The sequence below is a fragment of the Haliaeetus albicilla genome, chromosome 17 (assembly GCF_947461875.1).
Source record: "Haliaeetus albicilla chromosome 17, bHalAlb1.1, whole genome shotgun sequence".
In the NCBI taxonomy this organism is placed as follows: Eukaryota; Metazoa; Chordata; class Aves; order Accipitriformes; family Accipitridae; genus Haliaeetus; species Haliaeetus albicilla.
This window is the reverse complement of record NC_091499.1, coordinates 6,046,611-6,068,541: the sequence shown is the minus strand read 5'-3', so window position 1 is coordinate 6,068,541 and position 21,931 is coordinate 6,046,611. Positions and strand designations below refer to the sequence as shown.

General features: G+C 39.2%; 1 protein-coding gene across 2 annotated transcripts in view; it reads right to left on the bottom strand.

Moving 5' to 3' along the window:
* The window catches only part of CD109 (CD109 molecule), an 84,305-nt gene that overhangs the window by 25,476 nt on the left and 36,898 nt on the right, over positions 1-21,931 (bottom strand). For both annotated transcript variants that reach the window (XM_069804679.1, XM_069804678.1), the window contains exons 11-25: positions 19,956-20,195; positions 19,502-19,603; positions 19,345-19,407; positions 17,683-17,859; positions 15,045-15,197; positions 14,220-14,294; positions 13,712-13,772; positions 13,027-13,162; positions 12,144-12,261; positions 9,304-9,417; positions 8,872-9,090; positions 7,168-7,312; positions 5,996-6,172; positions 1,857-1,938; positions 322-550 (exon numbers count right to left, since the gene is read on the bottom strand). In XM_069804679.1, coding sequence (XP_069660780.1) covers positions 322-550; positions 1,857-1,938; positions 5,996-6,172; positions 7,168-7,312; positions 8,872-9,090; positions 9,304-9,417; positions 12,144-12,261; positions 13,027-13,162; positions 13,712-13,772; positions 14,220-14,294; positions 15,045-15,197; positions 17,683-17,859; positions 19,345-19,407; positions 19,502-19,603; positions 19,956-20,195 — 2,091 coding nt within the window. The remainder of the gene's footprint in view (positions 1-321; positions 551-1,856; positions 1,939-5,995; positions 6,173-7,167; positions 7,313-8,871; positions 9,091-9,303; positions 9,418-12,143; positions 12,262-13,026; positions 13,163-13,711; positions 13,773-14,219; positions 14,295-15,044; positions 15,198-17,682; positions 17,860-19,344; positions 19,408-19,501; positions 19,604-19,955; positions 20,196-21,931) is intronic.

Below are 21,931 nucleotides of genomic sequence, written 5' to 3'. Positions count from 1 at the left end.
GAAATCAATTGGAATGACTTAACATCTCTAAGGATAGCTCCCCCCATAAATTTCTTTGCAAGTTCTTGGACTAAAGCCATGACAATATTCTTGCTAAAAGCAACTGCCTTTAGATTTTGCAAAGGCACATAAAATTGAAGGGCCTAACAGCACAACTTTGTATTGTCTCGGGTAGATAAGGGAAATTTAACAAAATCAGGTTAAATTTAGTCTCTGTTCAGATGTCCCGCTATTTCCCTAAACTACCGAGTGTTTGCCAGGTACTATGACAATTTATGAAGTGTCCCAGTAACTATGAATTCTATTTATGAATGCCAGTACCTGTTTATCTGGTAACCCTAGGAGGGATGACATGATGTAAGCTGTGAGAGTGACTGGATTATTGGTGCCTCCTTGAAGATCACTGTGTAACACTTTGCCAGGCTCATGAAATTCTCCGTTTAATTTCTGATGCCGGACAATCCATTTAGCTGTATCCATGAATACATCTTGGTCAATATCTATGAATGGACGAGCTTGAAGGAAACATCTTAATACAAAAGCGGATAACCTTGGGGAAAAGGTTAATCAAATATGACGAAATTAGCAACGTATTACAACTTCTTCTGTTTAAGATGATGTAAGAATACTGTGATGCATAAGGTGTTGTACACACACCTCCCAAGCACAGAGGAAAATACATGCCTCGCCCAGACAAGCAAGCAGACTAAGCTTAATCCACCAAAAAATGAAGCTATGTCCTTGTTCCTAAAGATCACCCCTTTTGCAGCTGTTATGTTTCAAAAATAAATACAGCATATAGACTCCAAGTCTGCCAGCACATGTATATCTTTATTCAAATGTTGCTCTCCTGTCTTCTGCTGCTAAAGTGGCAAAAATCATAGTTTACAAAGTAATGCAGTTATGAGTGTGATGTTAATTATCACAATTATCCCTGTAATGATATCATTGAAACAACCTTTGTTGTTTTATTAGTAATAATTCCAAGTTCTGCTTTGACTCCCTTCTTTGCCGAACGTGCATTCATGTAACCTGTCACTGCACTATTTAAGTACAAGAGTTGCCAGTACAGATAAATTATCTTCATTTTCCAATCCATCAATACTGAGTCTAAGGCAAAGCTTGCTGATGGTAATGAAAGATGCTCACTGACTCCAGAAGGAGTGACTCAGTCAGTGGCACAGTAACTGGGATGGTTCTATTTAAAGTTATCCACATGTACTGAAATACATAAGTATATGAACATGGGTTAGCTGAACAAAGTGCTGGAACTTGTCTCTGTTATCTGTCTAGCTTCTGCTACTATGCTCCCTATGCTTCTCAGGGTGAAATTCAGCACTGGAAAGGCTTTTTCAGCTGTATTTACAGTCTCAAAAAGAAGGAGGTGTGAGAGAAGTGAGTAGGACAAATTTTTACCACCAGTAACTCTGTTCACCCCCTAGGAAATGCCTCAGTCAGTCTTCAGCCTCCAGTATGGCGAGAACTGAAAATCTGTTTGAAGCAATGATGATCACAGAGCCCTAAATGGTTTCAGTCAACTGCAAGAATAAGCCATTTAATTATTATTCTTCATTCTTTTGAGGAAAGCAACAGAAAAACTTTCAGACCAAGCTATTCCCCTGGCTAAAATAATTCATCATTCATCTCTTGCAAAATTAAAAAGCCTTGCCCTAGTAATGGCTTTGAGAGCATGTTATCCAGCAGAATGACCTTAGAGTTGGCCTAAACACCTAATGGAAACCAGGCAGAAGGCTAATATAGCTGGAAATTTTTACCATCTTCACAAAAAATTTTTAGTTGCAGGGAAAATATCTAAAATACGCAAATTCCACAGTGAATCTGGCAGAACTACTTACCATGTGCTCCCAGAGGGATCTTCATTTCCAAAGGCACTAAAAGAGCCATCATCCCTCTGGAAAAGCAGCTCTCTCTGGTAGCCTGAAGTGGAAAAGAAGACACAGGTATTGAACACTTTCCTCTCATACAAGTTCCAGCACAAACTGTCTACTGATACGAAGCAAACCTTTCTAAGGCTGAAAAGGGAAGAACTTGAGCTCATATTTCATAAAAAAACTCCCAAATACGTAGGAACACACAAAACCGCACAGAAGATGACTCCTGCTGTCACTCATCTGCCACCTAAACATGACAGTGTGGTGCAGAGACACACACTCCCACATAACTGGGTGGCTCCAGGAGCACAACAGCGAGCGCAGAACAGAGAAGCAGCTATAGTTCAGTGCTTTGTCGCTTTGGGGAGCTGGAGTTGTGCACCTCAGAAAGAGTCTATCTTCCCAGCAGATGGAAGGACAAGCAAAAATGAAGTATTTTCCAGCTGGAAGAGCAAGGCTACAGCAAAGCTACAAAACCAGACCTTTTCAGCAGCTTGCCTGTCAAATCAAAGGACTAGCTATCAGGAAAAGTGTGCTGGAATAGGTTGTTCTAAAACAAGTGAAAAATTTCAAAAGACCTGAAGATCCTGAAATCCTGAGAAGGATCCATTTAAAAGGTACTGAAAGATTTTTCAGTATCCAGAACAAGTGCAGCTTTCTCCTGACTGCTGAACATCAATAATAAAAGGGCCCCAAGGGCTCGCTAGCTGCTCACGACCACCAGCAGCATCCTTACTCAATAGCTGACTTCAGTGAAGAACCAAGGTTCGTTAATGTTAGAAATTAAGAGCTTCCTATGATATGCTACTCACTGTAGTTGCTGATATCTAAAGCCTTCCTTCCCTTACATTTTGCTTGCCATTTGTGTAACCAGAACAATAATCGTATCTATTTATAGCATTTCAGAAGACATCTTTTCTTCTTTTCCCCCACCTTGCCTTTTTCCTTGGCTTTACTATTTTGGCTATTATAATTAAGAAAGTATATTCATTAATCCAACACCTGACAGATACAGACACAATACTGAATCAGCCACGCAGGAGGAAAACCCTCAGGCAACCATCATTAAGTCTTACACGAATGAATTTAGAAATATGTCTCATGAGGTCCATCCAACTACAACTCTCTCCCCTGCAAAGTGTTCCTTGCTTTCACTCACAAAGGATTAATCGCCCGCTTACGTACTACCCTGAATATAGATACACAGTGAATGAACCACAGCCTTAATTACTGAGGAACAAATGGCCTAGTCCCTCAAATCTAAGAGTGTAAGATGAAATCCCAGTCAGGGTCTCTCTATAATAGATGAGATACAAAGATGTGAGTCTGAACTGCTACAGTATATACCAGCACACCTTCCCATATAAATTCTAGTCCCAGTAGCATCAGGTTTAGTTTTTGTCTCTTTAGAAGAGTTTGAAATTACAATTTCCACTTAAATAAAGGGGGTTTGTAATGTATTTAGCACAACGACAGTGGTTAATTACATCATTAAAACTGGTGAATCTTTCCCATACAGACAATCTGTCATCTCAGTTAATGATCTTGAGGAGTCAAGCACTCTTGAGCGGGAGGAAAAAAGAAGGAATGAGTGGCATTTCTCACCAAGGAAAGCAAAGTCACTGTCAAAGTTTAAGCCTCAAAATAATGTGCTATGAGGAACATGAATATATGTATATATACAAATAGATTGCTTCCTCTTCAAAAGTATCTGACTGAAGGCCTGAAAACTGAGGTCTTCTGCTTTTTTGCACAACAGGCAATATACAGCATATGTAAGTATTATAATCACCACCCCGCTGGCAGTGTAAAAGCACTAAACTAAGACCAACAGCCTGCTTAACAAAGACTGCTGAGCAGCCCTTACACAGGGATAAATTCATCTCAGAATTTGTTAAGACTGGGAGGGATCAGAAAGATGAGCAGAACCAGAGAGAGGACAGAGCGATCACTCAGCTCTTTCCTACAGTCTGCTTCCTTTCTTCTCAACGCCAACCCCGGTGCAGTCACGCAAAATTCTCCAAACACGAGTGTATCTAACACGGGGAAGCCTGCAGAAATGCTGGAACAGGAGACCTGGGGGCTGTGAAGCTCCGTGTTCGTTCCAACAGACACTCAATCAGACATGAAAAACGATATTTCAAATGTCAACACATACAAGTGGAAAGGCAAGGAAAAGAAGGATCCCATTACGAAGATGTACACTAGTACTCCCAGAGGACTGGCTGGAACCCAAGAGATGTCGGAGGCTTGCTGAGCAAGGCTGAAAGAGGAGTGCATCAGGATGGAAAGGACTTCAGAAATATGTGGAGGACTAAAGGGTCTCACATTTCAAACAGCTTGGAAATACTGCTCAAACTCGTTGCTTGCTTTGGGTCTAGCACCAAAGTTTTCAGATCAACCAGGATTTTTTTTATTTTTGAAGAAGTGATTTCAAGATGGGATCTGTCATTCCCACAACTGAAGGAATTTTTTTTAAAGGCAACTTTTCTTTTGCTTTGCCTTTGATCTAGGTAAATAAAAACTGGTAAAAGAAAGATCATATAGCAGTCTCTGCTAGCTATATGATCCTTTCTTCTCACAAGCATTTAGCCTTAAAATGAATTATATTTACTTCAGATTATGAGGCCACTTTTTCAAATATTTAGTGACTACTGACATGTGAAATAAAGTCTGTTTTAAATTAAACTTCATGACAATCCTTTCAAAAACTGACCTTATAAAAGTTACATCTCAAACTAAAGATAAATTTCAACTTCAAGATTACATTTTAAAAAAATCAGTGCAACAACTGAAATCGATTGTTAAAATAAAGCAAAAAAACCAAAATATTTTTTAGATTGGGGTTCTTTTCTATCTTAAGGTTACAAATATTTCAGCATACTTACTTGTTTTGCTACTACAGTGTCAAAAACATACCTAAATTCAAAGCCCCAGGAACAAGCTGAATATCACGATGCTTTGTATGTAAGTGACATTTAATCCTATAATTTTCACTTGCTTTGAAATAACTTTAATAAATCTGTTACTGGAAAACTTCAGAAAATTACGGTAGCAAACACTCAGGCTTCAAAGAGTGGTAGATTGCTTACAAACTTCAGAGTAGCTGTTTACATAACACACCTCTTCCCCCCCACCTTAGTTTTCAAACAAACCATGTAGTAGGAAGGATTTAAAAAAAATCATTTAACTGCTTTTGACAGAAAATTGGGATCTTGATGAAAGGAAAATTATTTTGACCTGTGTCTTTTCCAAGGGAAATGTCAACAACGTAAAAAAAAACCACCAAAGACTTACAGAGAGTAAACAAAATTTGGAAATGTCATCATGGTGCGTTAGTAGGGGTGTAGCTCACATGAGGATGGCCTCATTCCTCTCCGAGAACCAGGCTCTCAGCGTGCAGACTGACACGTGGCAAGTGTGGCACATTGCACTTTGACAATGGCTGATCCAAAAGGTGCAGAGAAGCATAGAGCAACTGTGCTCTCCACACTTTGTGATGCCCTGGAGTATTTCCCAATTAAAATATACGGTTTCCAACTAAAATTTTCCAGCTTTTGATTTTCAGCACAGAGTTCATTTCCTACCAAATCTGAAACTTGGGTGTGCAAAAGCCAGCCACCAGAGCAAACGCCACTCCTTGAGCTCTACAAGGACATGGCAGGATGGGGGTGGTGTCACTGAAGACAGACACACACGTGGGGTGAATACGGTTCACTCTGCTCACTGTCTAATTTTCAACCTCTGTGCCACAAGAAGAGGTCAGAAATGTTTGTTCACATATGGTTTTATCAAAGGAGAAATAACAACCACCTAGGAAATCCATATGAATTACCTTCTAAAATGCATTTTTCATCTGGAAAAAAAGTAACTATACAAAACAACTTTTTTTTCTGAGCAAACTTGCCCTTGTAAACAAAATAATTTGCTCTTTAATTCTGTCAGCCCAGAAGAAAGAGGAAAAGAAAGAGAAGATCGGCTTTTCTTCCAGTTCTCATGACACCAACAGAGCAGTATTTCACATAGCAAATGCAGAGACACAGACATCTTTTTACTAGTAAGGGTTCTTAAAAATCTAACATCTTTGTTTTAAGCATACAGACCTTTCCTCATAAATGATACAGCTTTTGATTTAATATCCTCTCTCAGCTGCCTGGTTTTAGTCAGGTATTGCAAAACATAAACATTTGGAGCAAAATTGATCATATTCTGTTCACCGCAGCCATAAGGCATCTTAATCAATGACGACAAACCATTGATAGAAGGCCCAAGTAAATCACCTGAAAGATAAAATTTAATGAAAATAAATTAAAGCTTATTGCAAATAAATGTATACCTCACGCATAACGGGTGGTATCGTCTAAACTGGGAGGAAATGTGACACATTAGGAACATTTGTACTAAACGTCACTAACCAGGCAGAACAAACACTTCATCTTCTGATCAACTTTGTTTCCACTGACCCATCTCCCCACAGACCTTTCCAACCACAGAGTAATTTCAAACAGCCATGATTAAAAAAAAAAAAAAAAAAAAGGCAAAAAGATATTTAATCCAGGAAAACGTTTCAGTAATGGTACGTATTTGAAACTTCTTGTATTTATTCTCTCACCCACAGTTATCAAAGCCTAGGTGTCACAAGAAACAACAATCAGTCAGGTTTTTAGCTTTTATTCTGCAGACAAGCAGAATTAAAACAAGATACTAGCAAACTTTGCAGGACATTCCTTATTAAAATCTGACTCCCTCTCTAACTATGAAAACGTGTAGTCAATACCATAATATCATAAATTAAATAAATCAAAGGAATAACACCCTCCAGAAGGTCTTCTTATGCTTAGTCTAATGCATGATGGTAAATTATTTTGAATTAATGATTTAATCCATTAATATAGCAATAAAATAAAAATAAATGCAGTTCCCTAAAAACGTATAAAGCAACAGCTATACTGGGCAAAATCTTGTAAGGGTCCTTCAGCAGGGGCTCTGAGAGAAGCTCTGGCAAATCCTGCTAGGATAGCTCAGGTTATCACACACCAACCTCCCTGCTCTACTTAACAGAGTTTACTACTTCTAGTTACTGCTGGCAACTGCTCTGTTCTTTAAAAGCCACCTATGCCTGCAGTGCAGAAGATGCCAACAGCTGGATTATGGACACATATATCTTAAGATACTGAGTTCAACAAAAGCCCAGCAGGCAAAAAACTATTTTAAAAAAATATATACAGCTGACCAGTAAATGACAAAGATGGAAACAGAATAAGATAATCCTTACCAACAGCAGTGACCTGCACTCTTTCACTGCCACTTACAACATCAGAAGGAAAAGTGAAATCCAACGTTTTTGACACTGCTTGTGGTTTATTCCCAGTCAAATCCAAAAGGACTGTCTGAGAATATGTCTGTTCCAATCCTTCAGCCTATCAAAATAAAGACAGGATATTTGTAATCTCCAACAGTTTGTTGCTTTTAGGACAGGAGTTGTGTGCTTACTGTACTAAGGGATCTAAAACAGTCAGGTATTTTGCACTGCTTTTTAACACATCAAGAACCCGAGCTATTGGCCCATCCAAACTAACACAGAAATGTTTTTCTTGTGAAGACCTACCTCCGCTATTTGCTTCTCAAGACCACGCATCAATTACAAAAATACACCCGCAAAGTCAATGAGAGCATCTCTGATTCCAGTGAGCTCCATACCATGCGTGGAGCTCCATGGCCAAGCACACGCCGAGGCCAGAGGTGGTACCTTCTGTGCTGTCTGCAACCCCAAGGAGGACTTAAAGTGAAGTTAGTTACATGACCATAAAGGTTTCATTTCCTCATGCATGCAAAATCCCTTGAGAAAAAATGTCCTTGAAGCAGAGGAAATAAATTAGTTTCTCTCCTCAGCCTACACCTTAGTCTAACGGGCTTTTATTCTCTTCTGCACAACAACTGAACTTCAGCAGAAAGGGCAGTAAGTGGCTCCACCTGAAAACAGCTCACAACCCTGCAAGACAGTGGTTTTAAGTGGTCTAAGGAGAGGCTGAGAGAGCTGGCCCCATTCAGCCTGGAGAAGAGAAGGCTCAGGGGCACTTCATCTATGTGTATAAATACCTGAAGGGAGGGTGTAAAGAACATGGAGCTAGGTTCTTCGCAGTGGTGCCCAATAGCAGAATAGGAGGCAATGCACACAAATTGAAATACAGGGATTTCCTTTTAAACATAAAAAAAGACTTTTTTAACTGTGAGGGTGTTCAGCCACTGGAATAAGCCACCCAGAGAGGCTGCAAAGTTCCTCTCTTTGGGGATATTAAAAACCTGACTGTACATGGTTCTGAGCATCCTGCTGCAGTTGATCTGGCCCTAAGCAGAAAGGTTGGACTACTCCCTTCCAACCTCAACCATTCTCTGATCTATGATCTTAAGCATTTATTTTAGGGTGAGATGTACAAATGTCTACCACCTTCCACTGAAACGGAGCCTAACATGAATCAGACTTAGACATCCAAAGTTAGGCAAGTCTTACCAGTTTCTGGTTTATCAGAAAGTCTGGTGGCTAAATTTCCACCACTAGCAAAATACAAAAATGTGCATAGAAAACAGGCTTTGAACTAAAAACTAAAGGCAGGTGTATGGCAAAATTGATTACACTTATCCATAACACCGTTATTTAGTCCACACTCCATAGATTATTAAGCTAGATGTAGCACCAGGGGTTCACTGATGCACAGATAGGTTTCACATTGCTTTCAGAAGCATTTGATATGCTATTTGTTGTAGAACAGATCTATGTGTTCATTCCTGGAAGGGGATCTAAAGAATTTTAAAGGAGAAATTATTTTAAAAGAAGTGTTTTCTACTTAAAGCCACCTGACCTGAAACCAGCCTTACAGAGCAAGAAACAGACAAGAAAATGGGTTTGCCTTTTTGCTGCACCCTGTTTATTTTAGGGAACAATTTATTTCAGGAACAAGCCAAACTGCAGACTGTTTACCTTTACTAAAACTTTCTGGATGGTAGCATCAGAAGCAGCAGATGATATTGCTGTCACTTTGATGGGAATCTCTCCTAGCTGTTTCAGCTTGATTGGGAATTGAACAGTTTTGCCATCTTCACTTGGTACAGATATAGACTGTTGATTTTCTGTAGCATTTATTTCATTGGATGTTAGAATAATTTCAAAAGCATCATTCATATCCAGGATCAGAGTAACCTGTAAATATAGTAACATTTGCAATACTAAGTGTTAATTTTGAAAAACTGCTTTCATAAGCTGCTACCTTTTTTGTGTATAGAGAAATAGATTTATGGTCTGCCTACTGAAGAAAATATTAAAGTTCTCACAAGAGAAAGACGTGGTGTCTGCCAGTGATGAAAACCCTGCAGTGCCCAGTAACATTCAAGTACAAAGATACTGTTATTTTACCTCAGCTTCTTCTTTCAAATAATTAAAGATGTTCACTTCCAAAATGAACTCCTCTCCTCTGATGACAGAGTATGGAAGGTTCAGGAAAATGAAGAAAGGTTGAAAAGCTTCTAGCTGCAAAACAAAATCAGCAGTGAACCCCTACAAACAGATACTAGCAAGAAAATAACTACACAACTTGTCTTCTGATCCCTTTTAAATTCATATGACGGAGTATGTGTACTCTACAGTTAACAAAATCCATTACTGCAGGGCTGAAGCAGAAGCCAAAGATGCTGCTGGTCATTAGCACCTTTGTGGGAACTCAGCAGAGCCATTCAGATGGGAGCTGCTGATGGCTTTGACAGGGCAAGTTCCAACAGAGGCACCTGCATTGGGACTAAGGGTCTATCACCTGGCAAGTTTGGAAGCTGTGATCTGTCCTGGATCTCATCAAGGTAACTGTGAACTGTTTTGAGTGCACAAGTAATGGATGATTAAGAATCTGTCAGTTGCCCCATCTCCATGTCAATTGGAATACAAAATAACTAACTCTCCCAAATTCTGTAATTCACCAACACCTTAGAATGATGTGTTATTTTCTAAGATTAATCTTGGCATAAGTTCCTGAGTTATATTTCTAAAAATACATCTTTTCTTAATTAAAAGAAAAACTGTAGAAATATACCAGCAAGCAGTTACAGAGGGTTTTGGATGAAGTCTTGGCTCTAAGAAGTCAGTGGTAAGCTCTCATCAAGCTGAATGGGATCAAAATTTCACTGTTTATGAACATCTGTACAATAAGAACGGCTGAAGCATGATATCTTTTATTATTGAAATGTCAACTAAAAATGGTTTTAATTTGGTTTTCATTAAAAAAATTCTTCCAAGTGTTTCGAGTTTCAGATCCAAAAACCCCTCAGCTTGCTTTCTAGCTAGCAAATATTCCAATGTTTTCCTTTTAAAACTTTGAAAGGTGTTTGCTAAAGACTTCAGCGTCAAAAACTTCTTTAGATATTAGACATTAGAGAAGTTCTGATGGAGAATTTTGGTTAGTTCTTAGTCGAGGTTTTCCCTATGTACCTATTTTCCTTGTCTTTTTTGTTTTGCTTTTTGCTAAAGCTCTTGCAATACTAAAGTTTTACACTCAGGACTATTCTGGTGTATTACAATAAAATAAGATAGGGTAAAATTATCAACACTCTGTGCAGTAGAAGTCAAAAAGAAGATGCAAAGCAGTAACTGACATTAAGCACGCAGATGTCACTTATTTATTTCCCCATTACAGTTTTCATGCATTTCTTTTATTTGCTTCTCTGTATGGTACTGATTAACATGTTTCAGCCATATGGAACTCTAAGCGCAATCTAAACATCCCAACGAGGGTGAAGTACTGAACAGCGCATGTGGGTGATTATAGTTAAATAATAATCTCAACATCTGTTCTACTTCTCAAATTTGAGGATGAGAGGCCAAGTATATATTTTCATACAGTTTGAATCAGAAAACTATTCCTCTTTCTGTCCCATCTCCGCCAAGCTGAGTGAAAGAAACAAGAATCATGATTCCATTCTCAAAGGGGCCTTAGCTGCAAAATCCAGATCAGGCTCCAAATTCTGTGGTGGAGTTATGATCAGGATGTTCAAAGCACATGTTCTGTGTCTGCTATAGCAGCCAACTATGAAATCTGGGGCTAGATTTCGGTTTGGATCCCAAAACTTGCCCCTCCCCAAGAATTTGAGGGCATGACAACTTAAAATAGGTAAATGGCTGTCTCCAAGCTATGCTTGCACTAGTCCTGTCATCAAGTTGGAAATCTATGACCCAGTACTGCACAGTTTCAACCTTTCCAACCTTAGGCACTTAAGTGGAGTTGTCTCAGGAACATAGTTTCTCTAGGATCTTTACATAATGAATGGAAGGAGATAACTACCTTCAGAGGATTACTCAACATATATAAAATACTAGCTAAATGAGACTTCAAAAAGTCATTCCTACTTTAAACAGGCTAAATAACTCTCTCTAAGTAGCTGTTTCCATGAATACAGAGTGAGGCAAGGACAACTGCACTTGTACGTTGGGAATCTCAGGTCAGAGACCTAACCTGAGGAGTGCTGAATTTAGCTTAAATTGCTAAACTCCTCAAACACTTGGAAGCACAAAAAGAGCCTTGGGGGACAGGAACTTGGCAGCAAGAAGCATCCCGTCCCTGTGCTGGCTCTCAGTGTCCCCTCTGCTCCTCAAGCTAAGTCACCCAAAAAGTAGCACCTATCTTTAGTCCAAGACTGGTTTAGACAGATAAGTGAAAGCAAGGCCAGAATTTAGTCTTTAAGCAATTCTCCTGTCCTCCCTCCTGGGGTAAGCACTAGCGGAGCAATCCACTGGCATGATCATTCCAGCAGACAACGTGCCTCTCCCATCCGTGCCACCTCTTTCCAGCTAGTCTGTGCAAACCTCCCTGCACGCACTATCAACTCATGGAAAGCCCTCTTGGCAGAGCCAAGAAAACATGGAAAACATGGAAATTACATCCTCAGGCAGTCATTTGTCCCTTTCTACATACGAAGATTCTGAAGTGGGCACAGCCTGAAAGTGCTCTAACAAAACAACTGCTCCAACAGAATGAGGCACCCAGGTATCTGTGTAATGTCTGAGCTATTTATATGAGCAGGAAGGGGACGCAAATGCAGTATCACATACGTCTTCACTGATGATGTTTTCTTTACACTTTGAATACACACGGCCTCTCAATTACTTTATTAGTATAAGGAGGTGGCTGCTTTTAGAACTAGAACACAGTTTCCAGTAATAACCTACAGTGTTACCAGTGTTTAAAGCAAAACTGTCTAGTGCCATGGTACCTCCACTGGAGCAGTCGTCACTCCAAGCCCGCTGTTTTCAGACATCACAAAAGCGCTGGCTACCCAGGATGTGATGGTATCAGGTACAATGACTTCCATTGTGGTGTCTGTGTCAGATCTGATGGCAGAAGGGGAGATTAGACTTTCAAAAGCATCCATTTACAGACATCAGTAAGTGGACATGAATGTTTAAAATGCATCAAAATTTAAGTCCAAACTCTCGGCAGGAAAAGCTGCTTATTATCTGGTTTTCTTTTCCTAATCGTTTAGAAATATTTGTGATGTGATCAAAATGATTAAAAATAAATTAAATTATTTTAAATTACATGAATTGAAGGCAATTACATTGAATCACATTACATGTAATCATCTTTTACAGATCCTTTAAAACAATCCCAGATGATGGTTACTTCCTGCCTGTGAAAGCTGTGAAAGAATACAGGATTGTGCTTCATGACACAGGTCAGATTTCACCATCATTTGACAGTTTGAACTGCTCATTGAATTAGGTGCAGACAGGAACAGATTTCCCATTCAGGGCTAATCACCATCTTCTCCCATACCGTAGAGAAAAAGACTGGGTCTCCCTGTGTGTTATCTCCCCATCTGTAAAAGGAAGAGAGTTTCTTTTGTCTCCAGGATTTTTATCTAGTTTCTATTGAAACTACAAGGCCTTCAGTCAGGCATTGTCCTATTTTGTGCAGTTGTACAATGCCTCGTTTGGTGGGTCTCCAATCTCACTTGTGGCCTCTAGGTGGTAGTAGAATATAAATAATACTACATTTTTAACCCTGCTCTTCAGCACCAGTGCAGAATGCTAATAAAACCTACAAGAGAACAACGGCAAGTGTAAATCAGTTTCCATTTACTTCTAATCTTATACCTAGTTTTAGTGTCGATCCAAAGCCAAGTCTCTGGAAAATGTGTCCTCACATAGAGATTGCTGAAATCAGGAGGTCCATTTTTAGACACCGGCATACCATCACCAAAACCATCCTCTATGGGTATCATTCCACCATCTACAAAATAAAAAATATTGTCCTACTTACAAATATCTAGGTTTAAGAAAAATCAAATCAAAACAGTTAATAAAAGTCAAATTAATACAGTGTTTGGAGTATAATCTATAGCTTTGTTACATATGGTAACACTACTCTGTGACATAAGGAACTATTTTTTTTTCTGGCTTGTTTTTTTTAAGAATAAAAAAAGTTTCACACAAATTTAAATTTCTACATGGCCTCTCTGAAGTGCTTATGGAACTGCTGTAATATGGCTACACATGACAAACCACTGCAACATGTATCAGCTGGAACTGCAAATAAAAACTCCATTCATCCTCAGGCCTTTAAGGGGTAGTGTCACTCAGGGCAGCAGCAAAAAGGAAGTTTTTAAAATACTAGTCATATGCATTTTGTATGTCTCGAACCTTGGAAATGGTAATGGTTTGCAAGGCTGGATGCAGCCTGTATGCAGTACAGCAAGAAGACCTAATACGGGCCCTAACCCATGGACCTCCTTCCCCACTCAGTAAATTAGATTTGGCTACATTTATTTTTATTACTTACAAAGAAAATGTTCCTTATCCTCCTCAAGAATTGCATCAGTTGATACCCAAAGGCCGCATTTCTGGATAAAATTTATACAGTAGATCTCAATACAGGACATTCAGGACATCAACAGTGCTTATCTATTTTCTGTTTCTTTTTTTTTAAGAAAATAAAGTCATCATAATAAAGCAATCACAGAACTAAAGCAAATAATATACAGGAACCAACAAAACTGAGATCATCTGAGTATGAATATTGCCTTAATGACTGAAAACTTTTCAAAGGGAAGACAACACCAAGCATAAAGCAACCCGTATTTATGAAAGTATAAACATTTTTCCTTGCATTCAGAGTATTTACATATTGATAAATTTCACAACTCAAAACCCATATAAGCCATGAAAACAGTACATTGTCTACAGTCCCAAACTTTAAAAAGGGCATTTTCTTCTAGCAAGTGATGTGCAAATCACTAAGCAGTAAAAAAACCCAGCTTAGAATTTTAAAAAAAGGAAAAAAAAAGTACCTGAAAGACACCAAAAGAACCTCTGACCAGGGGGAAATACTGCACTGTGCTGTATAAATTGAGCTCATGGAAGACCTAAGACAAGAAAAACAATATCATCTGAAAAATGAATGCAAACTCACATTTTTCAGAACTTTCACTGTTGTAGATGCTAATTCATAGAACTGTACCTCAAGCAGCAGCTCACTTACCTCTCATGTCAAAGAGAAAAGAATCTCTGACAGGATGAAGGGGATTAAGCTGCAACGGTTTCGTGATTAATGGAAGAGTGACCAAGACTATATAAGCCTAAAATAGGAGCCTACAGCCCACTGATGTTCTATGGCACTTAGACTATGTCGTTTGAGCACTTTGGGAATGATGTATATTGTCAGCTCTTTCAAATTGTTGATGCACTAGAGCTTCTGCAAGTAAAGGGAATTTAAAAAGATTAATAATTTATTTTGCTCTTCAAAAAATAAAATTCTTTCTTTATTTTATATTACTAATTTTAAAGAGCACAAAGCACAAATCATTAGGGAGTTTTTCTGACTTGCGTTTCCTGAAAGAAGAAACTGCCAAGTGTTAACTGAGCAGTTTATCAAATGGAAGAACAATAAAGAGTTAACTGGAATTAGAAATGCTGGGCCTATTACCTTGTAAGCCTCAGAGTCTTTTCCGCTTGTGTTGATAAACTACGTGCAGAAGTAAAAGGTATTTGTGTAATTAAGGACTAAAAACCCTGCCCAAAGAACACCACTCATTCAGCATATAAACTGTAACTTTTCCATAAACATACATCTTTCATACACGCAACAATGAAAACCTTTTTTCCCATTTACTTACAGAATCTTCTGTTATGTCACTACTTTCTCCTAGAAGCTTTGTGCTTTTATCAACCACTGCAAGTCCAATTACTGATCCTGGTTCTGTTGTACTGATTTTAAGGGATACTTTCTCAGACGGCTTGACCTTATCTTTGCTCCAAGAGATTTTAATCTAGAAAAAATTAAAAAACAGCACTGGTTTAAATTATACAGTGATATTTACAGCCACCAACAACTCCAAGGAAGCATTTGCTTAGCTTAATTGCCTATAATTAATACTCTGGATTTGCTTTTCCTAGGACTTTTGGGAAAATACTACAGCATTTATTTCACTCTCTTCCCCTCCTAGCTCCTCATTTCCTTGGACTGGTGGGAAGTCAGCATCAGGATCCATCGTCATTTCAATCAACTCTTAGTATACAAGCCGCAATGTCTTGAGCCACAAGGATACACCAGTTTCTACAGCTGAGGGCAGTAAAAGAAACGCATTCCCTGTTTATCAATGCAAACACAGCTTGTATCATATTTAGGGAAAGACTATTTTGGGAAAAAAATCACCCCTCAAAGATTACAACTAAATGTTCCACAGTGACATCAATACAGAAAAGGGATATAAGTAATAGGTGCATGGGTAAGGAAGAAGGAAATAAATAGGCTAATACAGCATCAGTATGCCTTCCCCAGGGTACTGAAGAAAGGAAGGGTCATCTGCTGTAAGGTATTTCTAATGCATCCCATTTCCACTGCATCAGATGACAATGCAGAATTTATGTTTAAAATGAACAATTTTACTCTTTTCTCTCATCAAAACACCACTACTACAAAGTCTTGAGGTGGAATTCAGCGCCACACTTAAGCTGCCTACATTTAGCTGTCCACGTTTCAGTTCAGTGTTTAAGTTCCCATCACACACACAGCCAAAAGTAATAATGGAGACTAGGTAGCAGTTTAGCTCACCATGAAGCATAAATCCAAGTGGTGGTGAAGAAAACAGTCCTACAGGCTCCACTGACTGTACCGGCTGTGGGTGGGATTCAGTTACATAAACACTGGCGCTCAGAGCCATTTGAGAAGTTCAGAGGTATGCAAGACATGTCCAGTGGTGCTGCCAGACAGGACACATCACTTACCCTTCTGCAGCAGGCATTGCAGTCCAGGAAGAATAACTTAAAACCACACTCTTTTAGGGCAACTGATTCTCTGTAAACTGAGTTTAGACACGTAACTCACACACAGAGATGAGACTCGGTCATCTGAAGGCACCTGGAACCACTTGAGATGTCCCGCAGCATGCTGTCTGACACTCAGCTCCCATTCCAGAAAGGGACAGGTCTCCCATAGGACCTTTCAAACATCCACCCATCCCGTGATGACACCTTGAATACCCTGTGGCCTCTTGGAGGAGACTAGATGTCTGTGCTTAAGCAACTGAATCTTGACCCTACATGTAAATACATGTATTGAGACATCTGACTCTACAGCCACATCATACCCTTCCTCCGATAAATCTGTGTAATGGTATCTTCCAAGCACATTCAGTATGAAAATCACAGAGCAAAAGCAAACACACTAATGTTGCCAACATAAATGAAGCACCATGTGCTTCAATGTCAACGAGCATCAGACTGATTCATGCAGAAAAATGGTTTGTTTCTGGGTACACTGTGGCACTGCAGCTCTGTATACTTGATTTTACTAACTCGTTTACAGAAATCAAATGCTTGGCAAGGCTACCAATTACAGAGCAAATAGCTTTCCACAGTACTGAATTAATTTCAGTGGCTAGCATTGAAATGGCAAAATGGAAATAGCTTGAAATTTTGAAGCCTTTGAGATCAGTTCTTTCCTTATCTTACATTTTTTCACTATCCAGTGAAATATAGCAAATACAGTAAGGTTGATATTAAATTCTCATAATCTATCATCCCAATTTTTCATCCTCTCTGTAGATACACTAGGATCATGTTTTTCATCCATAAACTACATTTAATCAAACTGGTATTTTCAAGATCAGGCCTTACCTCATTGCTACAAAATATAACGCAAACTTATTTGTGGACACTGCAACCAGTGGAAAGATTTCAACTTGTTTCCAGAAGGCTGAACCAAACTTATGCCTTTCTCATTAGAAGTATCTTCCTATATCTCCCAAGTTTCAACTAAATTATCTTATTTGGGTTTTATTTATTTAAATTCTTCAGATGCTGGTACATAATAACCATAATCAACAAACGTGTGCCTGCAGCTTTCTCACCATCTTGGACACACCACGTACAATGTGACCACTGCCTGGCTAGAACAAGGTCTTCATAAACGTTTACAGTTCCACGCTTTGAGCACTTATGAGTACTTTTCCACTATATTGGCCAGAGCAATCTTTGGCTCACTAATTGACCAAACCATTAAAAACACAAGGAGAGGCTGTGTGTCTGTTCATGTGGAAAACATAGGGCTAGTAGAAATTTCTTTCAGATATGCAATAGCTGGACCCTAACTGCACTGATATTACCAAAAATCTTTCCAAGGATTTATGCAAACCTCAGATTAGATGCTCAGTGAGGAATTTCTTACATTTACAATCCTATGATCTAAAATACTGTTTACCATGCAACAAACAGACAAAAACATGGTCTCAGACTCAAGTTCAATATAGTTACCTTGTTATCCAAAACAGGCTGAATGGGGACAGTGAAAGCATCATTTACAACCACACCAAGCTCATCAACATAGAATACCAGTATACATGCTGAAGGAGCCCAGGAATTTTCTGCTGTTAAAGTGAATGTTTTTGCAGCCTTTGTGCCATAAGCCATAATTTGTTCCTTAGATAACACCTGAAAGGGAAAAATGAAACACTCAATATATTGGTATCTCAGTATGTCATAAGCTCTGCAATTCCTTCTACAAATAGCTGTTAAAGTAAGAGACATTTTTTTTCCTTTACTAAGTGGTTGACCAGCTCTATGAGACTGGGTATGGAACAGGCAGGTAATGTAATATTTAAATATTAGATATAGATTTTTTCCATGCTTTAATTCCTGTATCACTATGGACAAGTAAAGAACTACAACGACGAGTGCACGGCACAACATATGCTATGAGAACATAAAAATACAACAGTAATACCGCTGGGTCATGTGGGTCACCTATAATAGCATTTAAGTTTGGATCAGGAATACAATTTTAAAAGCAAATCTCCCAAACACCCCTACTTATCACACTTTGGTTTGCACCACGGAAGAGTGTGAACTGGGGCCCACTAACATGTTCCAGTTAAAAACAGGCATTCATTTTACCAGATCGTATTAGAGCTAGTCTGAAGGTATCTTGAAATACCCGGAGTTCAGGCCCATAGCATCAACTTTTTCAGTCTAAATCTGTTCCTATTGGACCATACCACTTACTAATGAAGACAGAGCCATGAAGAGCAGTTCCCTGCCTTTGACTGCATTGGACCTGATTGCTTTTAAATCTTCTAGAGAGTGTTTCTATTTTAGAAAATACTCATGAATGTCCACATTTTACATTGTCCTGAGGTTTTCCTTATTCAGTTTACTATTAAAGTCTCTGAAAGAAAAAGAATTGTAGTTATCATGATCATTATGGTGCAGACTGTGCACAAGACAGGCATGTGTTACAGACAGGATGGGAGACTGACAATGGTGTATATAATAAACCCTTCAGTCCAGATGCTGTAAGATACAGTACAGCAGCCAAGCCATTAAACAAGCTATTACCCAAGCCATTTATTTTAAAATGCTTCCTACAAAGTTCCCTTGTTAACAATGCCACCCTGCCCACTGCACCACCTGTTTCCTCAGCAGGGAGGTCTTCCCCTCACGCCATGCCTGCAGGCTCAGCCCTGACAGTCCTGAACCTGTGTAGAGGCTCCGCCAGCCCCCTCCTTCCACCTGCACCTGCGGGACCTGCTGACAAGTCCCAGCTTGGGCTGCTCCTGGGACATCCCTGCCCCTTCTCCCATCGCAGCTGCTCTGCAGAGAGACAGTATTGCTCTCACAGTTGCACCCTGTCTCACACATTTGCAAGCAGAGGTAATCCAACACCCATATCAGAGACGCGCTCCTCCTGGAGAGCACCTCCTTACAGCGCCAGCGGCATTTCTGCTAGGTAGCGAAATCGAGCTTTCGTTCAAAAAGGACCATCCCAGCGGAAAGGAAGTTTTTGGGCGACTTCTTTCACAAAGTACAATAAAAAATGCTGAATCCCTCTAATGTTCAATCACATTCCACTCACTGGAGTATTTCTCAAGTTGTAAAAGTCATCTTGGATTGTCCCCATAGGTAAAATCAGTAACTTACCAGATAGTGGAACTCCCTCACTGGCTTGTTGCTTGCAATGCTCAGCTCAAAAGGCTTCCCAGCCTAGGAAAAGCATACAATTCATATGGATAAGTATGGAAACATGAGGAGTAACTTGAACAGTTCTTATTTTGGCAAGTTTTGTCTCAGACTGTACCTTTATATCCTGGCTCTTTGTTTTAACCTGGAGGTAAGTCTGGCTGGGGGAGCTGAACACATCGTAAACACCTATGTCGGTCCTACTGCTGAGGAACTCTGCCTGTAAGACAATGCAAAACAAAGGTCTTAACAAAACAGCAAAATCTGTGTGATGTTCACATATACAGTACTGTTTACAAGAGCATGGTAGCCTTAATGGCAGTACAGGACCACTTTACTGCTTGCTTTGGGTATCTGTTTGGTTTTTTCCCTTGCTACCTTGGTGCAATTATTAGATCAATTTTTGACAGGTTCCATCACTTTCTTTCCAGCTCTAACATGAATATGAGGTAAGGAAAATAACAGTAGGTGACATATCAGCTGTTGCAGATGGTAGGAACAGCATGTGATTGATCACAGCCAGTTCAGTTTGGTGTGTCACTGCTCCAAAGCAACATATTACAAAGTAATACCTGAACTCTCAGAGTTTTTGTGTCAGACAGGACTGGAAACTCAATATCAATTATTCCATTTTCTGGGACCGTGTAATTCAGGACATGGACTGTCAGATTTCTCTCCTCTGTTGCCTCATTCTCAAGGTGAGAAAGTGAAGAGTGGTGAAAAAGCACGTCTGACTGCTGTGCAGTGATTGTGACAAGATTCTGCCTCTCTTCAGCTGTCAGCTGGTTGCTATCAGAACGTGTCACCTTTAGCTAAAAACAAAAAGAAAGAAAACACCCATCAAACAGGGTAAGACTAAAATGCCCAATGCATAAGATGTAACAATATATTTGCACCCACATCACATCAAAAAACCAAGGGCATCCTCAGATTTCTCACATACCAGTAACTTTATTTTTAATCCCTTGTGAGCACTGCAGGTAGGCAAGTCAGTCAAGAAAAAAGTTATTCGTAACTCCGAGGAGTAAAAAAAGAGCAAAAGCAAAGCAGATGGAACTGAAAGGGGACCTGCCTTGCAGCTCTCCCAATTACTCTTCTTGTTGAAAATGTTTGTCTCTTAGGCAAATTACACATATCCTACCTACAGCTGGAATATTTAATTTTATCACTTGTATCTCACCGCCACAACAAAGGACAAACTAACATTACGTCATGTGCAGGAAAATGTGTCAGATGAGCAGAGATGATGCCAAGTTAGATGTTTTTATGGATTCATCAAATGAGCCGAAGGAAAGACTTAAAACAGGCCCAAAATTGACAATCTGCAACTTCTTCACTCCAGCATCCATCAATCAGAACTACAACTTACATCAACCTTTACTCCCACATTCAAGCAGATTCTCATCCATAGTAAAACCATTCTCCTTCTGCATTACACACTCCAAAAATTCAACTTCTACATTCAAAACCGAACTAATGTTTCCCTTTTCTTTTTCAGCTCAGAGGTTGGTCACTCCATTACCTCTCCTCCTCTGCCATTATTTTCCTATCATCCCTCTGTACAGCATATGCAGATCTTCACTTACTAGTAAGAGTAGCAGTTGTTCCTTCACACTCCTCTGGGAGCACAACTGATACCTTCTTCTCTGCCAGCTGCAGGCATTGCTAAATGCCTCAGCTAGCCCTCACTCAGCTCATCTTTGGAAGAGGAAGAAGAAGCAGGTGACAGCTGGAGTCAAACTAGGATGCTGGCAAGGAAAATGAAAAGGACGGAAACCAAAGACCCAAATGATCAGGTTAGCTATAGCTTGAGCCAATCTACTCTGAAAGTGCATATTCAGTCTATTTTATTGGTATTTAGGTCTGATTTCTATACAGTAAAGGCTCAAGAATTGTAAAGTTGATTCCCCTTTTCAAGCAAAATGCAGTGATGCAATATGCAACCTCTGCTAAACGTAGAAATACTGAACGCAGACTATGGACAGCATGAAGAACGTGAAATACTTCTGTGAGAGGACTGCAACTGGTATGAGAAAGACAGGACAGAAGGCAGAAAAGACACTCACTTGAGAGCAATATGGTTTGATGAGTTTTACTGAATTTCGTAACAGTTGCTTAATTATATATATATGCATTATATAAAGTATATATTTGTGTGTATTTATGTATACACACACTTCCATTTATAAATATTATTAGGAGGGTTGGGACTCAATAACTCCTCTATCGTTTTAAAGCACAGTCAACTAATGGAAAACAATCAGCTAGAAACTGAAAAGATTTCTCTTCCACAAGAATGCTGACAAACTATACTCAAATATATCCTGCCAACACTACAGCATTCCCTGTCACTTTATCCTCTTCTAGAGCAAATGCCTCTAAGTTTAGTATTTGCCAATATGTAACATGAAAAAGAGGTAATTTGAAAACAAATCTGTAAATTATACTTAAAAATCCAAGGCAAAATCTTAAAATCTTAAAAATCTAAGCAAAAATACAGAAGTCATCACACTTGTTTATGCATAGATCATAATAAAACAAATGAACT